General features: G+C 38.0%; 1 protein-coding gene across 1 annotated transcript in view; it reads right to left on the reverse strand.

The window, feature by feature from the left end:
- ABCC4 (ATP-binding cassette, sub-family C (CFTR/MRP), member 4) overlaps positions 1–17,909 on the reverse strand; it is a 144,935-nt gene that overhangs the window by 82,934 nt on the left and 44,092 nt on the right. The window contains exons 15-20 of the mRNA XM_010578329.1: positions 16,364–16,460; positions 15,019–15,234; positions 12,982–13,122; positions 11,556–11,593; positions 11,100–11,200; positions 7,959–8,105 (exon numbers count right to left, since the gene is read on the reverse strand). Of these exons, the coding sequence (XP_010576631.1) occupies positions 7,959–8,105; positions 11,100–11,200; positions 11,556–11,593; positions 12,982–13,122; positions 15,019–15,234; positions 16,364–16,460 (740 nt within the window). The remainder of the gene's footprint in view (positions 1–7,958; positions 8,106–11,099; positions 11,201–11,555; positions 11,594–12,981; positions 13,123–15,018; positions 15,235–16,363; positions 16,461–17,909) is intronic.

Below are 17,909 nucleotides of genomic sequence, written 5' to 3' on the forward strand. Positions count from 1 at the left end.
ACTTGCTTCGCATGCTGGCTCTGTGAATACAACTTCCTACCCAGTATTAGGTGAGTAACAGCTAAAGCAGCCTCAGCTTCTCCAGACATTTCAGAAGTCTCCTCACTCCACAACCTCTCGTTAGGGACCACCACAACTAAATACTCTGCTCAAGCCAAAATCAAAAGCTATGGAAACAAAAGATGCAAATGAGAATTACCTAGGAAAATGTTCAACCAGAGCCCAAATTTAAATGAACATTAAAACAAACCTCCATGAACCTGCAGTTTGTAGTTTCAAGCTACCTACCTGAAGATTGGTATTGCCACAAGCAATAATTAATGTCCTTACATACTACTACTGTAATTACAGTACTATTGTCCAGTAACTAGTTAAAAAAAAGTTCTTCGTATGCTTGATGCTATTTTAAAATACGTTGTAAAGCTCTCTTAAGACTGGTAGCTGTCAACATATACACCTTGTCATAATGCTGCCTCCTCCAAATATAACATTATCTTGCATCAAATGACATCAGAAATCAAAACCTGAAGGAGGTCCTGCATATGTATTCACCTGAATACATAACAAAAAGCCTCTGACAAAGTGATTCTGACAGAAAAAAATAACACCTGAGGAAGAGAGGGTGGAAGCAAGCAAGTAATGTTGTCTTGTACTATTCGCAAATAGCTCAGTAATTAACTCTATCAAGTTTGTAGTTTTTAAACTGAAGAGCACATTGAAGTTGAGCTTGATTCAATACCTCCGCTTCCCTAACTGTTGATTTCTATCCTTTGTTTTTTATTCTGGATTGCCAGAACAGGCAGATTCACATAAAACATCCATTCTTTTCTACACTAAAATTTTAATTTTGGATCAAGAAGTGCCTTTTGTTTCCAAACACTCTCCAAGATCACCACAGGCACAAACTAATCTTCACTTGTTGCATAATCTGCAAGATGCTGGCAATCTGAGGAGAAAAAAAAAAAGACTAATTAATTCACCCAGATGCTGCAGTGCAGATTACCTAGGATCATCTGGGAGAAAGATTTCTGTGCAGTATAAAGCAGAACAGTGCTCATGAAATGAGTTTGCACTGTGATAGTATTCCTTTTATTTTAATTTACAGCCATTCAGATTAAAAAAAAAACACAACAAAAAAACCCTAAAAAACCAACACACCGAAGTGGGCTGTTTTTTCTGCAAACACCAGAGTGGTCTAACTGTGTCTGTGTGTCCGTAAGAGACAGCAATGAAAGGTTACGGCAGAGGAAAGAGCCCAGAAGAGCCAAAAGCCTGATGTGTAGGGCTTTCACCTGGGATGGGGGAGCCATGTGTTCAAGGCCCACATTAAATCAGAGAGGGGAAGACCTGGGCTGCCTTCCCCACGTTCCACATACGTGCTCTCACCACCTGGCTATTCATTATCCCTGCCCTGCACCTCCCCAAAACAATTTTTTTTGGAAATGCTTCTGCCTTGTTCCAAGGTGGAATGAAAGTGGGGTTTTGGTGAGTTTTTCTGCCTTTCTCAAAAAAACCCAACTCATTTCCCACCCAGAACAAGCACCCATGAAGAGCAAGAGAGGAGGTCCCATCCATGTAGTGCCTCCAATCCCCGCTATCCACAGCAGTCACAGCAGCATCCAGCAATTTTTAAGCAGATTAAAAATAGCAAAAAAAAAAAAAAAAAATTTAAAATAGTTAATATCAAACCCAAAAAACCCCTCTCATCCTTCATATTATCTTCAAAAGCTTATTTGCAGCTGCACCACCTCAGCTAGGCCCTCTTTTTAAGCCCCTTGCAGTTTTTTTTCATCGATATTATTGCAGTCTCTCCCTCTGTTTTCAAGTGTCTCCAACCAACATTTCCTTCCTTCTTGCCAGAAATCTCATCAAAATAGTCTGCCATCTATGCAAGACTAAAACATAACTGTGTTTTTACTTTCCCGCTACACTTGCAGGAACGATATGTCTCTGAACAGCTTCTGTTCAGTCTTCTAAAGCCAATACTTTTAATTAGGTTTCTCTGTCTTGGTCGACTCCTCCATGCCTCCTTTTTGCTCAGCTGAGGTGGGGCGAGAGCAGCTCTCTCTCTAGTTGCTTTAGCAAATGAAAAAACTAGACTTTGCAGTATCTGGGCAGGTCAGCATATGGTCAGAAATGAGTTTCGCAGCAGGCCATTTTCCCCACCAGGGGATCTTAATGTGAAGAAGATAGAAAATCTCTGTGAAGGGACATGAAATCTTGTGCCAGGAAAGCAGGAGACTGTACTTGGAAGTGGTTGTCAGTACAAGCTTCACGCTATTTCCCTATCAAATAATGTCTCGTCCCCTCCTACAAACAGGTTTTCCGTAAACCTTTTAATTTTATCTCCCATATTAAGCGTAAATAGGGTGAGCACTGACTCCGTGAACTGAAAATGTAATGGGCTTGTCTCATCAGTTTACGGCCAAGTTTCATTCAATTATTATTGCAAGAAAAATAGAATAGCATTGAATTGAGTTATGCTAATAGATAATAAATGTAAACATAACTCCAGAGTACTATTTACTAACTTTAAAGACTACTCCTATAGCAATCAACTTTATAAGGTTCCTGACAGAATCATAATGCTGATAAAATACGTAGAAGCGTAAGACTACTTAAACTTTTAACAAAAGCCATGATAATACTAAGAGTAAATGAGCAACTCCCACAAAATGTCATTTAATAATCACACCCTGATAAGGTTTAAAGTACATATCGCCATTGTTATATGAAAAAACATTAAAGTTGTGGTTTGTGTTGTTTTTTTTTTTAAACACATGTAGCAACCTAACAGGTTTTCATTACCACACCTACTTCAGTGACGAGCTGTTCCACTCAAACACCCAAACATAATATTTACAACATTGTGCGGTTGTTAAGGATCTTGATGATTGATGGAACCTATTGTGTTGCCATCTTAATAACAACAAATGCAAGTGATTACCAACATGGAAGAGAGAATCTGTGTTTTTATTTCACAACAAAAGACTGTCCTATAGGGACTTCTTTTCAACATAAACTAACAAACCTGCACACACGTGAACGTGCTTTAGAGCTTGGCACAGAGAGTCAAAAACAAAGCCTCTGCTGCTTTAAGGACAACATATTTTTTTGTATTAGCTTAAGAGAACATGAAAGCTGTCAAAAGAGCTGGTATAGTTTTTCACAGTCCCACAGAATTCATCTTGACCACAAGGAAATATCTGAAAACTGCATCAGAAAGATAGCATAGATCTTGTTTCCGAAAAAAAGAAAGCAATTGAGTCATTGAGTCAAACAGGAATACAATACATTTTCTGGCATCGCTACTGAATATTTATATCAGTGATGAATGAGACTACGAACGAAATATTTTAACATGAAGCTTTGCCTTGTTAACTGCATGATATGCCAAAACACCACCTACTGTAAATCACAGGGTTTAAAGACCAGTATTTCTTGTTTGAACATGCTACTTGTTCAGCAGAATCACTTGTGTGAACAAGCATACATTAATGTACGCTAACTAGAGCAGTTTCACTATCCAACTGATAGAGTATAATTTAACAACCTCATTATCAGCATTGTAATTTTCAGACTGCTGAAATATCATATTTGTTGCAAATATTATATAGTTTAAACACTTTAACATTTGACGCTTCTGTCAGATAAAACGCAGATAGGCATTTGTGCATTGATGAACATGCTTTTAATCCTATAAAGAAACTTTCTCTGTCAAATTATAGGTGTTTCAACACTTGATTTATGAACACCATAATTAAAATCCTTATGCCTTAAAGAAAAACAAACTCTTCATTATAACAACAGCTTTCTTTCACATTTTTATCTTTTTAATATTTGGAGCTTGCTTTTATGTGCTGCTATTAGCTATCAGTTCAGCATGTCATTTCTGGCTGCCAAAACAGGAAAATATTTCTCTTTAGAACCTGGTCAAATCTCAAAGTCTAGGTAAGCACCCAAAGAGATCAATTTTATTTAATGCTTCCACAAAGCATTTATGGGGGGGGGGGCGGGATCTGCTAATTTAACAGGTAGAGGACAACCATCACACAATTTAGTGCTTTCTGTTTCTAGAAAGGCCAGAAATGCTGTAAGGTCTGCCAAAATATTTCTCCTCTTTCTATGAACTGTCAGAATCAAGAATTTGGAGAGATACAATTCAGAATTTAAAAAAAAAAAAAGAAAATAAAAAAGAGCTAGATTTTCATATGTATTCTGTAGTGGTTCTGGTTCAATATGAAATTTAGACAGATCTCTGGAGGGGGAAGAGAGTCTTATTTTATCTGAACAAATTCATGCATATCATTCATTCGTCTTATAGCACCCATCAGCACAGCAGCAGCAAGTTTCAGTTTCCTAAACTCAATGCAATTCAAAATTACACACGATCTCCACTAAAACTACCATTACTGGAAGTGATGCAGTTATACATTAGCATCCCTCCTCTAAAGAAATCTCTGTCCCCAAATCCCAGAAAGGAACAATTCATTTACAAGCTAAGCAAGTAATCTTGAATCAAATCCTGAAGCTTGTCAAAACTAGGATCTCCTAAACTATCAATAAGAAACTAATATCAAAAGAGGGAACTCCCAATTCAAGTAATTGGTGCTGAAGTCCTGGTCCCTTTTACCCAGCTTCCTATCAAATTTGTTTTGAAATGTTACAAACATCTTGAAAAAGAAATTAAAAGGAATAACGGCTGAAGGAGGTCTCCTTGACGGGACCAACGCATCAGACTCTACAGGGTTATCTGACTTTTGGCCACTTATTACAAAGCCAACAAAGTTCCTGAACTCAGCATCACATGAAGCTGAAAAGCTTACCGTGTAGAAGATTAAGAGAAAATATTATACTTGCAGATAATGAGGACAACTGAACGGAACCACATTACTATTGCTCAGTGGAGAGGTTGAAAATTCACTCCTCAAATTGCATCTCTAAAAACATAACAGATAAATTTTGTTATCCTTCTGACAAGCTGTTTTAATGCTAAACTGGGATAAAACAGATCATGCTGCCCTCTTGTGCTAGATGTACACAGAAATCAACCCTTTTATTCCTGCAAGTGACACACGAAGAGGAATATATAAAGCATTCACTATGAAGTAGAAAAAGCCCACGTTTTCCTCCTTACAGATACCTCGACATGCATGCAATTCGCTTACTGGGAGATGGATAGAAGAGCAAAGAAAGTTTCAAGAGAGTCGAATTCGACACTCCAAAAAACAACCAAGTTCTGTCAACAAACACAGACAAGTCAGATGTGATAAAGCCCCAAATACAACCACTTAATCTTTAACTTCCCATCAAGCTTTCGCTATAGCTATTTAAGTGATGCTGCATAGATATCTGCTGATAAATTTGAATTTCAGTCATAAATACCTGATCATTCTTTCTGAATGCTGGATAACACAATAAGCTTTAGTCACTTAGGATCATCAGCTCAATAGTGTTAAGTGCTTAAGAAAGAAAGAGACAGTAATTTATAACTATTTTTAGATCTATGCCAAATTACAGAGAGGCAAAATCTGTGTACATACAAATACTTTGGGGTGGGAAGGGAGAAAGGAGAGGAGTCCTCGTATTCCTCTTCTGTCTCTGCTATGTAATCCAGGTTCCAAAAATACATTTAAATTCTTGTATCATCTAGGTAAGATGCTCGTTACTATTCCCTTTACAACCTTCCCCTCCCTATATATTGCTAATGCAATCTGTAAAGAGCGATCTTGGGCTCATGCCTAAACTGATTCACAAAGCATAATTTTTTTAGAAATAAGTCATCTCATTTATTCACCATGACTGATTGGATCTACGCTGTTGGGAGCTGACAGACATGTCATGATTCACCACGTATTTCCATTTCCTAATGTCGACTCCCTGATGCTGCTCATTAGTCTGTTTCCCCAGTAAGAACTATCGAGAGCTCGGGATGTCTATTTACTTAAGTTTCCTTCCTTGACTTTGGAACATGGATCACCATGTGTTCAAAATACTGACTGTGGCATTTTTTAATTGCTGATTATTTTTTGATAAATAAACCAGCAAAAGTCAGTTCAGCAATTGCTTCTGCTAAGGTCTTAGCGACCTCACACAAATACTGAGAACATGCTGGACACTTAAATGACAGATCTGACACTGCAATATCAGCTTTACTAATATGGGATATGATATCTGATAGTTTGGCTTGGCTATTACAATCACAACCCTAGAAAAAGGAGCCTTTAATAATTTCCATTTCTTTTTAGTGTGTCTTTCACAGTAAGGCATACTAAAAAAATAAAGAAAAAATAGAAAAAGACTTTACTTAAACAAATCTCACCCCAATGCAAAAAAATAGCATCTGAAGTTCTAAAAGATAAATACACAGTAAAACACGGACATAAATCAGACAATGAAACAGAGATGTTAAAACCAGAATTTCAGAACTGCACCATGTAGCAGTTCTGAACAAGAGCATCTTCTCACATGTCATCTTTTCCCTTTTCTTTTTTCCTTTTTCAAAAGATGTATAGATCAGAACAGCAGTACCTTTGCATGCTACCATGACCAAAAGAAAGATGAAGGGAAAGAAACATATGCATACTGAAGTTAATCTTCTTTTATAAAATATCTGCTGATAAATAGAAACACACATCTGTAAGTCACGACAGTGTGTGAATACCAGCAATAGGCAGGTTTTATGAATGTCACTTTTACAAAGCACTACTAATTTGAGCTTCACAGTATGTTACAAAGCAAACTGTTATTTATTACTCTATATTGTCCCTGATATTTACTCTGTAGTTCTTAGTTTGTTATGATGAGCCAGCTTTACGGGCATTCTTACAAGATGATTATGTATTCCCTCAAAAATACAGTTACTGCACATGCTGCACACCCCCCCCCCCAAAAAAAAAAAAAAAAAGAGAGAGAGAGAGAGAAAGAGGAGGAAAATCCCTGCCTATCTGACAACAACCCCCATCAGTACTACGATTTTTTTCTGATGTATGTGCTCTCACTAGCCCTCCACTAACCTGTGTCCTGAGCTTATGGCTTCACTTCTAATTCTTTGCATTGGCCTTGAATTTGCACTACCACAGACTCACAGTACAAGCAGACCATATAACACTGCCTTAAACTTCTGCAGTTGTAGGGTTTTTTTCTAAGGGAGAAATTACACGTTTCATTCATTATATTATGGACATAAACCTTTTCTCCACATAAGTTTTTTTTCTTCCTGAAAATATTACTAATTTCTCTGACACAATAAAGCCATTCCTATATATATCCTTACAATCATGAAATGGCTTCTGGAACTATGAGAACAAGCCTATGTTCCTTTTCTTCAAGGGAGCGAAGACCATCAGATTTCTGTTTCTCATGTAAGACTGGCTAGTAAATCTGTACCACCACACTTCCCCACTCTCTTCACTCTGCTCCAGCTTCTCTCTTGTTTCTTTTGAAGAACATAAGGATCTGGATTACAGTTTTAAATTGCATGCTTTAAGCTTTTGTGCATTCTGGAAGGATAGTAAGCTACACAGTTTCTCAAAACTGTGAATTACCATACATGCTTAAAATTATCTTTTAAAAGGGCAAATAATTGTTGGGGTTAAGCTTTCAAAGTGCATGCACAAAATGCATGCATATACATTCAGCATATGGAAGAAACCCCTGTGTAACTGAATCAGAACAGCAGTGCAACTAGCAGGTCAATGTACACCACCAAAGCCACATGTAATTCATTTTTCTGTAGAATGCATTTGAAGAGAGTAAGATCAACCTTCAATAAGCAGCCAACATTCTGACTTTTAAAGACCACACTGTTAAATTTAAAGGTTTTAAGTAAAAGTAGCAAAAAAAAAACCCCACAAATGTGCAAAAATACTATAAATCATAATTGCCCAGAAATAGTATAGTTAGCATAATCAATGAGGTACATTAAATGTTAAGGGGTTTTTTACTATTAAACTTACCTATAGGATTTCTGTCAAAAAACAAGACGGGAGCTTTCAAAATGGATTGAAACATTTTGTTGTGCAACGTCTGACCAGAATTAACAAGAACTTGAAACACCAAAAGACTTCTTACTATGCCAAACAGTATTGTAGCCACCGTTAAACCTGAAATTAAAAAAAACACAGACAAAGCATGCATACAGATATGGATCTTTCACAAGGAAAATAATTTAAAAATAAAACTGAACTAAAACCAAATTTTGTTGACCTCTGTATATAGCAAGAATCCAAACTTAAGCTTAGAGACTCAGACTGAGCACAGAATATAGACACCTTATATTTGTCACTAGCTTCAGTTACTATCATATCATCAATTTAAACAATTGCTCTTTTTTGGTTTGAAATATTGGTACTTTATAGAAATGTAGGAAATGTCTGTTAACCCATGAAATAAATCTGTATTAAAACCTTCTGCATAACAGCTCTGCTAAGAAATTCATTTCACAGTGCCGTGTATAATTGTGGCTTGCAGAGGTCACTGTGAAGATTCAACATTTGCCAGCAGGTATTAACCAAGTAATATATACACGGCTATTTAGAGACAACCTTGAGTTATTCTCAATCAGCCCAAACCACTCATGCCACTCTTCCCCTTGTAAACCACATCAAATCATTGAAATTATGTGTATTTCTTTAACATAGTATAAGATGCATCCCTTATGCCACGTGAAATAGAGCCCTTCTAGGGAATCGGTCTGCAGACTGTTTGACTTTCTCCTGGGCACATCTCCACATACAAGACAGGGGTGCTACAGGGCAAAAGATGGAAACAAAGAATGATGAAATTGCTGCTGCTCTATTTGCTGTGTGTAAACTTTAATGTGGCTGCCCAAATTCCCAGTCAATGAAGGCGAACAGTGAAGGTGTTAACCTTACATTTGGCAGTGCTTCCAGATTCCAGGTGATCTGCTCTAGAAACTAAGCACAGCCACCACAAGCCCAGATGCTCAGGCCTTGAGGACACCCTTAAGTTAGACCCTAACAATCAACATAAAACATTGCCTATTCTAAGGACAGGTTAAAACTGGATGCAATTCAGGTAGAGCTATAGTAACAGTGGGAAAGAGTGAGGTTTTAAATTATATGAAGTGGTTAAGTCAACCAGTTATTCCATCCTGCTTACTACTGTATCCTCCAAGGATGCAAGAAAAGGTATTACTATTTCATTTGTCTGCTTGCAGTTTATTGCCCATGTTCTGTGTGGTGCTCTTTTTAAGAAAAGAGCACATGGTTGGGATGAGAGCTTGTTTGCCTTGTCATGACTGCTATACTCAAGGCCAGGTAAAAGAAAACTTTTCCAAGAGTAACTGCACGTACCCAAACAGGAAAGCTGGGTCATGCAAAAAGGGAACGGAAGAGATACTAAGCAGGCGGCTGTGGCAGAGCCCATGCCTAACAGCAGTCCGTGGGAGCGATGGGAGCAGAGGGACCATGTCCTGGGAACCCCACGTTTCTGTACAACTTCAATCAGGCTTGGAAGCCACAGGAAGCTGCTGGCATGACCCTCACCAAACGAATCACCTGAAAAGACCCAATGACTGGGGACAAGGGGGAGGAATGAGACTTACTTTCAAGTCCTTCATCTGGTCTGTCTCACACCAAAGGCTTCTGCTTTCCCCGTTTACAAGCTTACCACGTCAGTATAAGAGAGCCAAAGACTTTGCATGTTCACTTTATAGAAAAGGTGTGGAACTGGTACCTCAGTTCTGGCCAATGATGTTTCCCATAAACAGAAATTTTAGTCTTCTAACTTTTTGTCTCACAGAAACAACAAGGACTAGGAAGGTACTACCATGGTGATTTTTTTCTTTTTCCAAACATTGAGAATCAGAAATAAAAACACTCAGTTATTTTATACAGTTTCAGATGTTATAGAAAAAGGTAAGGTAGATTATGTGCTTCATATGAAGTGTACTATCTTTTTATAACTTTCTCAACTTGACTTACAATTTTGTGTAGGTAACTCAATGCTGTCTGTTCAGCTATTGCAAATATCTCACTAAGCCATCCAAACATTTCAATATAAAGGTAACTTTTGCTGTTCTGCTATCTAGAACAACATTTGCCTTAAAGGATAAAATTTTCCATAACGTGGTTTAGGTTATATGGTCAGAGAAAGCCAAGTTTTCCACACTTAATCATACTGTGCAGTCCATTGGAACAGCTCATGAAATAAGACATTACACAGAGAAAATAAGAGCCAAGTTTATCTGGCTCCTAAACTGTTGCTTCCCAGGCCAAGCACAATGTTTTCTGTCAAGCACTTCGATCATGTGGATTCCTGAAAAAAACCCAAACAAAAAATCCTCCACCCAGCCTCTCACCCAAGAGACATGTTTCTGAAAACATTCAATGCATATTCTTCTAGTATTCTCAGACCTATCATTTACATCTCCATCAAGAAATTACCATGCCATACAAAACTGTACATCACTAGGAGTGCTAAATAGCAGAGTCTGAGAGCATATTTCTACACATGCTTTTTCTATGCCAATTTTTACTACATTTCAGAGCAGTATTTCAAGATGTTTGGATGCCTGAACACAAGGATCAATGCCCTTTTCTGGATATTCAGAAGCATATGACTACCTATTGAAATGTTTTTTAACATCCTGCTTTGCATACCCATCTAGGATACTTTTTAAAAACTGGTTCTTTTGCTATGGCACTTCAGAAGGAGTGAAGCCATGCCAAGTTTTAGAACAGCGCAGAATGAAGATCCATTTCTAATCCCTCTTGCCCATCCATATAATGACTGAAGATTTAGCTCAATGACCTATTAGTAGAGACAATAACCACAACCTTACAGTGACTGACTTTTTGAATACTCAATTCCTAGTTTTCTTTCCAAAATCCAAGCAAAGCAAATTAAGAGTCTGCATTCAACCTGTTTCTTTCGTTAGATTTTATTTTATTTATCCCAATTAATTTAGTCAGGAGGCAAGACTGAGGCTCCTAATCTGTTAAGACATTACTCAGTTACTGCTTGAAATCACAGTTCCCCACATTGCCATTGTTTCACACCTCTCAAAACTGTTTACTGTAATAGGTCAGATAATAAATAGTTCTTTAGACAGACACACATGCATGTGTAATTACCTGCGTAAATTCCCAAATAAAAGTTAAGGTCTAGATGTTCAGTCTCATTTGTTCCATTATCTCCATTTGTTGTGATGTTCAACTTTTCTTGATGATTTGCCCTGTGGAAATGCATACAGAAGATAACGATCATTAAATCACATTCTGCAAATATTCATGAGTATGTTTAACTGTTTCTAGATTCAACTCTGTTGAAATCTTTAGTTCAAAAGATCCCATGAACTGATGTTGTCAAGCATCACACCGTGAGTAGAAGCTATTACAGGCTACACTTCGGCATAGAGTTAAAATTTTTTTCCACACACAAAATGAGTGAAGATCAGAAAAAGATCAACCATATTCTGAAGTTTCCTAGAACAGGGAACACCACCACCTATACAGCACTGATTTCTATTAGACAAACAGCACTTGACTGAAAAGGCAGAAATGACTGACCAGTTATTATCATCAACTTACCAGTAAGAAAGCCACCAGTCCTGGAGCACGTATGCCACCTTGAGTAAAAGAGGCAAATACAAGAATCATCTCACAAAATGAAAAAAACATTAGAAAATTAAATTTCCTTGCTATTCTTTCATGTTCTCTGGGAAAACATCACATATTCAGGAAAGCATGCAATCCAGTCTTTCAAGACCAGCAGCAATTTGCAAAGCACATTAGAAGGTGCATTAGAACCCTCTACAAAGAAAGAAGTTACCTTAAATTACCTTACATGATAGCAAACTAAAGGAAAGCAATACACTTAAGCAAACAAAATACAGTAGCTCTTCCTAATGCATGTTAATTGCACATTAAAGAACTCATTTCTTCAGTTCCTAAATTCGCTACTAGAGATATTCCAAAATGCTTTTTGATTAACAAACTTTCTGATGTTACCAATCCAGAAATTTGTGTTTACAGGAGATAATTACCAGAAACAGGGTTGAAGGAGGATGAGAGAAGAGAGGGAGGGAAAAACTCCTACTGCCACCTTCCTTCTGTGCCAAGAGGTGACTACAAACTAGTAACAGGGTTATTTATCTCAAAATACACCTCTGTCCACATGAATTTAAAGTTCTGGGCAGTCTACTGCAGAGATTTGATCTTGCTCAGATTTCTTTCCAACAGACCCAATTCAAGGACAACCAAAAAGGAAGTAACATAAATATATAGATTATTTTTTACACTCAAAACCAATCATTTCCATGAAATGAATTTAAGCTGTCTCAGCAGGAAACAGAGAAAAAGGCAATAAGCTATCTTCACGCAGCTTTCTCAGCTCACCATTTCTTTCAGTAGAGTTTCAAAATCATTCTCCTTATTTAAAAATTCTTTTACATACCTGCTACAGTCTGCTTTACACACAGTATTTGCCTATTCTCTACCTCACTTTCTTCTGCTAAACAGTGACCCTCCTTCTAGCCCTTCTCATAACCTGCACTTATCAGCAGACAAATTTTTCTTTTAACACTTCTATCAGACTCTGTTCTTCCAAACCCAGTAAATCTCTTTACTCTCCTCAACTGGAAATATAGTGATTGTTCAGATTTGTTAAACACTACTTCATACACCTTATGATTTTGTTCTCTATCTCCAAAAATTAGACTGGCTTATAATTTCTCTGCCACGCTGCCGGTAAAATTATTTTACTGAAGTATTAAAACTGTTGAAATAAGGATCAGTGCAAGACATCTAAATGCTGTACGAAAACTCCATGCTGATGTGTAAAATTTGATCGAGTACACTACAAAATTATTAAAGAACACCATGCTCCCAAACATTTTAGATGAAACATCACAGTAACAAGCATACATTATGTTAAAAAGGAAAAAAAAAAAAAAGAAAAAGAAAAAAGGCAACCCCAAAATACATTCAGTATTATTTGCAGCTCCCAACAACTTACCTGTGCCAAAATATTGAATACTACAAGTATGAAAATCACAAAGTAGTTTGCTCCTGCAGTGAAATATTTTCTGTAAACCTTAAAGTTTATTTTTCCCTCAGAGCGACTCTCCTCTGGCACTGCAGCCAGTGCGTTTTCAGCCTGAAAAAAGATCCCCAGAATAAAAAACATCAACCTTGCATTTACAGATTCAGACTAAGCCACTTGAAAGTCATGTTTCAGAATTAGCAAACAATTAAATAAGAAGATAAAGTAATTATGCATATAAAAACTTTAAATATCAAACTATAGCTTTGACAAAAAAAATTAGTCTCAGTGCAGTAATACTGAAAAATCTACTCTGCAAATTGACACTGTGAGGATTTTATTTTGAATTGCATCACAGCATGACTTCATTTACAGCCAGAAATATTTACTCTAATTGACTGCTAAACCAGGTTTTTCTTTTCTTATACACTACCTTCGGTCATAACAGCTCTAGACACTAAGACCTTGACTTGGGCAAGATTCTGTTTTCAGAATGCAGCGTGTAACCTTTCCTTTTCAGAAAAGTATTTAAAGTAAATATTCTTCTGCAAGTATGCACCAAAATCAATCAACATATGCCCAGAGCAACCAATTACCTATAAAGTTCTAATCACCTCCTTGTAAGTACCAACAAAGCCTCTGTTAATAGGGAAAACAAGTAAAATGACAAATGAGAAATCATATTAAGCAAACAATGGATGGGGGACACTGAAAGACAGAAAAGGAAAAAATGAGACAGGCATAAAGAAGATAAAAGAACAATTCAAATGAACAAAATTCTGGGTTTTTTTTCTTTACAGTATATGTGATCGAAAAACTAGTGCCAGTTCAGTGGACACATAACACTTGATTTGTTGTTAGCAGATGCAGCTGTACAAGAGCAGTGGAATCAACAGACCTGACGTAGACATGAAAAAAGAAATCCCACCTACTCGCCTATAAAAGAAACCTATCTTGGTTTTTTTGTTTCTCCAGCCTCCTTCCTCCTCTGTACAACAGCTCTAATTCTGCTAAAAAGTTTGGCACACCATTGTGGATTTAATAGTGGAGTCACCACTGGGACATTGATAATATCAGATAAATTTATTGCTTTTGGGCATAAAACCATTCCTCAAAAAAGGTTTAAAAAAAAAGTTTGTAGCTTTTTTTTTTTTTTTTTATCTCACAGCTTTTCATTATAGGAAAGAAAAAGAAATAATATATACCCATAGCATAAAGGTGACAATCATAAGGGACACACAGGGATTACTTGTTCCATTTGTTCCATGTGCTCCACGGATGCAGTGCTAGCGCAAGCCTAGCAGGATTACAGGGCTCCTGCACTGTTTTGTGTGAATGCAAGCACACCAGCAGAAGGGCACCTCTGGTACAGAAACCTTATGGCTGCTTTTGCACTGTGCAGACCAAGAAATAACAAGGTACCTGAAAGTCAAGCTGGTACCACACAAAGCGTTCTGTTTTCACCAACAGAAGGGATGGGGAGAGCAATGCAGTGGTGTCCCCAGGTTACCCTCTCAGGGCCAGCTCAAGATCATGTGGGTATGTTAATGCCAGTCATGCAAATGTAGACTTTGTATAAAGCCACCACTTCTGCATGCACTTCCCAGAGCTCAGGATTTCAGGGAAAGTATTAATTTGAGCTCAGCACTGCACGAACAGACAAAACCCACCCAATACAGTGGTATTAGCCCTTTAAAGCATCACTGTCAGAGGACAGGATGAAGGAAGCACAGTGCGTTGTCGTTGGACATCTATAGGAATGCTTCCTGCATCCAGCAGACCTGATGCTGAACCTGAACAAACTCACCCTGCTGGGTTTGAACTGAACAGCACAGAGCTGTGGGATGCCTGCCCTCAGCGCTGGGCAGATCCACCATGGGCAAGCTCTCACCTGCTAATGAAATCCAACAATCCCTGAAATTCAAATGCAGCAGGGAAAACCCTTATCGAAGTTCAAGTTAAAAACCAGCCAGACAAGAATTGAGACACATCTATTCATTGAGCACTCACAGGTGGTTGCTCCACTGCTCCATCTTTCTGTGAGTGGGCAGAAGAATCGTGGGACCAGACAGAGGACTCTGAGAAGGTTCGGCTCCGGGCGGACTTCAGGTTGGGAGTTCCTGGAACTGACGGCTGTTCTACATCCTCATCTTTTTTCAAAAGGGAAGCAAAGTCGATGCCAGATCTCAGGAACTCTGAATAGGTACCTTTCCCCACCATTTTACCCTACAATTAATATAAGCTTTGATTATCTTCATTATACACTTTCTGTAAAGGACAATTTCTCTTATCTATCCTTGCTGCCTCTGGGGTTCTGCAGCTGCTGAGCACACATCCCACTGCATGGGGCTGAAGCCTCTAACTATCAGTTCCTCATTTAGAAGAGCAGAAACAAGCTCTTCACCCTCTGACCAGTCCCTTCCCGACAGCTAACTAGGCCAAGGAGCATAACAAATGGGATGACAAAAGTCCCAGTTACAGCCAGGTGAGAATTATCTCCTTGGAGAAGCTGCGGGAGACAGCCATGCAGTTTTAAGGCAAGCTGTTAAACTACATACATAACCATCGATCTTTTAAATTACTCTAGGCTAGGGGTAAACAGCAGCTTAATTTTCTGGTCCTCACAGAGCTCTACAAGGAGCAACACAGACTATTTCCACACTTCTTACAGCTCTATCACAAACTTATTTCTAGAAAGCTACTGTAACTTTTAAAGAGGTCTGAATGGAAGAAAAAGACAGCTAGCATCCTTTTTTGCAACTTTGTGATGCATCAAAAGTAATTTCATGCACTTCGCTACACAATCTTAGGAAAAAAAAAAAACCAACAAAAAAACAAAAACCAAAACCAGCTCAGGTTTTTGCATTTCCCCTCTACCCGTGAATATCTGGTACAACAAAGTTTGAAAGGAACCATCTTTGCTGAAGGCCTGCTTGTTCTCAAAGGTATCTGTGACCACTTCTCAGCCTTAATTTAAAAAAGGGACTGGTTGCAAAATCAACGTATTTCTTAATTCACACAAAAGTGTAAGAAACAAGAATAAAAGCAAAGCATTAACATAGTCTCAAAATAAGTAATTCTCTCACAGTATATTATACATATGTAAGATAAAAATGAGTATGTAAGATTACATATATGCATAAGAAAATTCAGAAACAGATTTTTCAGGAAGGTATGCTGAGAAAAATCAACTTATTCCATTAATTATAAAACTTTTAAAACATATATGGTCATTAGTAGACAGAAAATATATTTAAAAACTAAAAATATTTAACTGGGTTTTTTCCATCTTAGATTAAAAAGGGTAATTAGAAAGTATGAGAGATATAAAAGTACAGACACTGATTTCACTTACATCTTTTAAAATTAGAATCTGATTTGCAGCACGGAGATACTGCAACTGGTGAGTAACCAAAACAGAGATCTTCTGATGTAAGGCCTGACAAATACATCTGCAAAGAGATGGAAAAATAAATTAAAAAGTGAAGTTTCTTAAAACATTTTGACTGTTTCTGGAAAACGTTTTCTATTCAATTATAGTGTTTAAAATAAGAAAAAAAGATGCCCATGCTTATTAGATTTATAAAAATTACACTTAACAAACGTGTCCCTTATTTAACTTTAGAAGTTTTCAAGGTAGGGAAAAGAAATTTTTTATTTCTGGTCTGAAGTGAAAGAGGAGGAAAGCTTAAGGACATTTCATTAAAACAGTCTTAAACATCCTCCTAACAAATGTGCATGTCATAAGCTGAATTGCAAAGAGGGTATTTAACAAAAATTAAACTAACAGAAACAGAAAGCAGGGCAACATACTGTGGACATTTATGGAAGAATACAGACAATAAAAGTAACTTCTTTGAGATGAGTTTTCAGAGCAGCTGTAACAGTGAGCCACTGAGAGTTCTGGAGAAGTAAACAGTACTACTGATTTGAGCTACATGCAGGTATGTATTGAGGTAGAGGAGTGAAATCCTTCAACCATCTCTGACTTTTTTCCCATGGAATCAGGGCTTACCTTCCTCTCCAGTACCTTACCTGCTTACCCTAGAGGCTTCCCCAGAAATTTGGGATTTGAGGAGAGACATGAAAAAGAGACTAGGCACACCAGAACCACGTGGCAAGCGCAGCTCAATCCCATAAAGTTTTAGCAGAAAAGATATCAAAACATAGCAGCGGAGCAATGGTTTACAAGTGCAGAGGTCTGCAAACACGCTATTCATGTACAACAGGGGCAGCACAGACACAACTGAGATCCAGCACTACAAACACTCTCATCACCTTCATCCCCACAGCAACACAGCAGGGAGACAAACCCTTCAAGAGGACGCCCCTTTCTCAGCTACTCGCTGTCTTAAGAAAACAAGGAAAATGGTATCGTCTAGAACTGAAGCGTCCAGTGAAGGTGTGTACATTAGCATTTTCCATTTGGATCACGAGTGCCTTTTTGAAGATCATCTCCCAGTTGTCTCAACTCAATCTGCTGTCGCTCGTCCTGTTGAGTGGTACTGGGGCCCACGAACCGGACTTCTAGGCAAAACCAAGTGGTAAGACACACTTTGGTAGCTCCCCTCATCAGTATTCAGCTGTCGAGGAACGAAGCCTGCAAAGCCAGACTGCAGCCTGCTCAAAGCAGAACCTTCTGAACTGCACGGGGACCTTGGCACCACGCGTTTTTCTCCACAGGTCCACTCCTGTTGGCTCATTTTCGCTAACATTCTAACTGCCATTTGCTAATATGACACAGGAGGGTGGCACTTACCACAAAAGAAAAACACCCCCCCCACCCACACAACTTCTCTCTCCCCATTCTCCAAAAAACCACAAGCAAACCTGCAGCAATCCAATAGTACAAATTCAATGCAGAAACGCAAATAAGCAGTAAGGGGAGTAAGGCAGAAAAA

This window comes from Haliaeetus leucocephalus, unplaced genomic scaffold (genome assembly GCF_000737465.1).
Source record: "Haliaeetus leucocephalus isolate CR32 unplaced genomic scaffold, Haliaeetus_leucocephalus-4.0 Scaffold626, whole genome shotgun sequence".
NCBI classification, from domain to species: Eukaryota; Metazoa; Chordata; class Aves; order Accipitriformes; family Accipitridae; genus Haliaeetus; species Haliaeetus leucocephalus.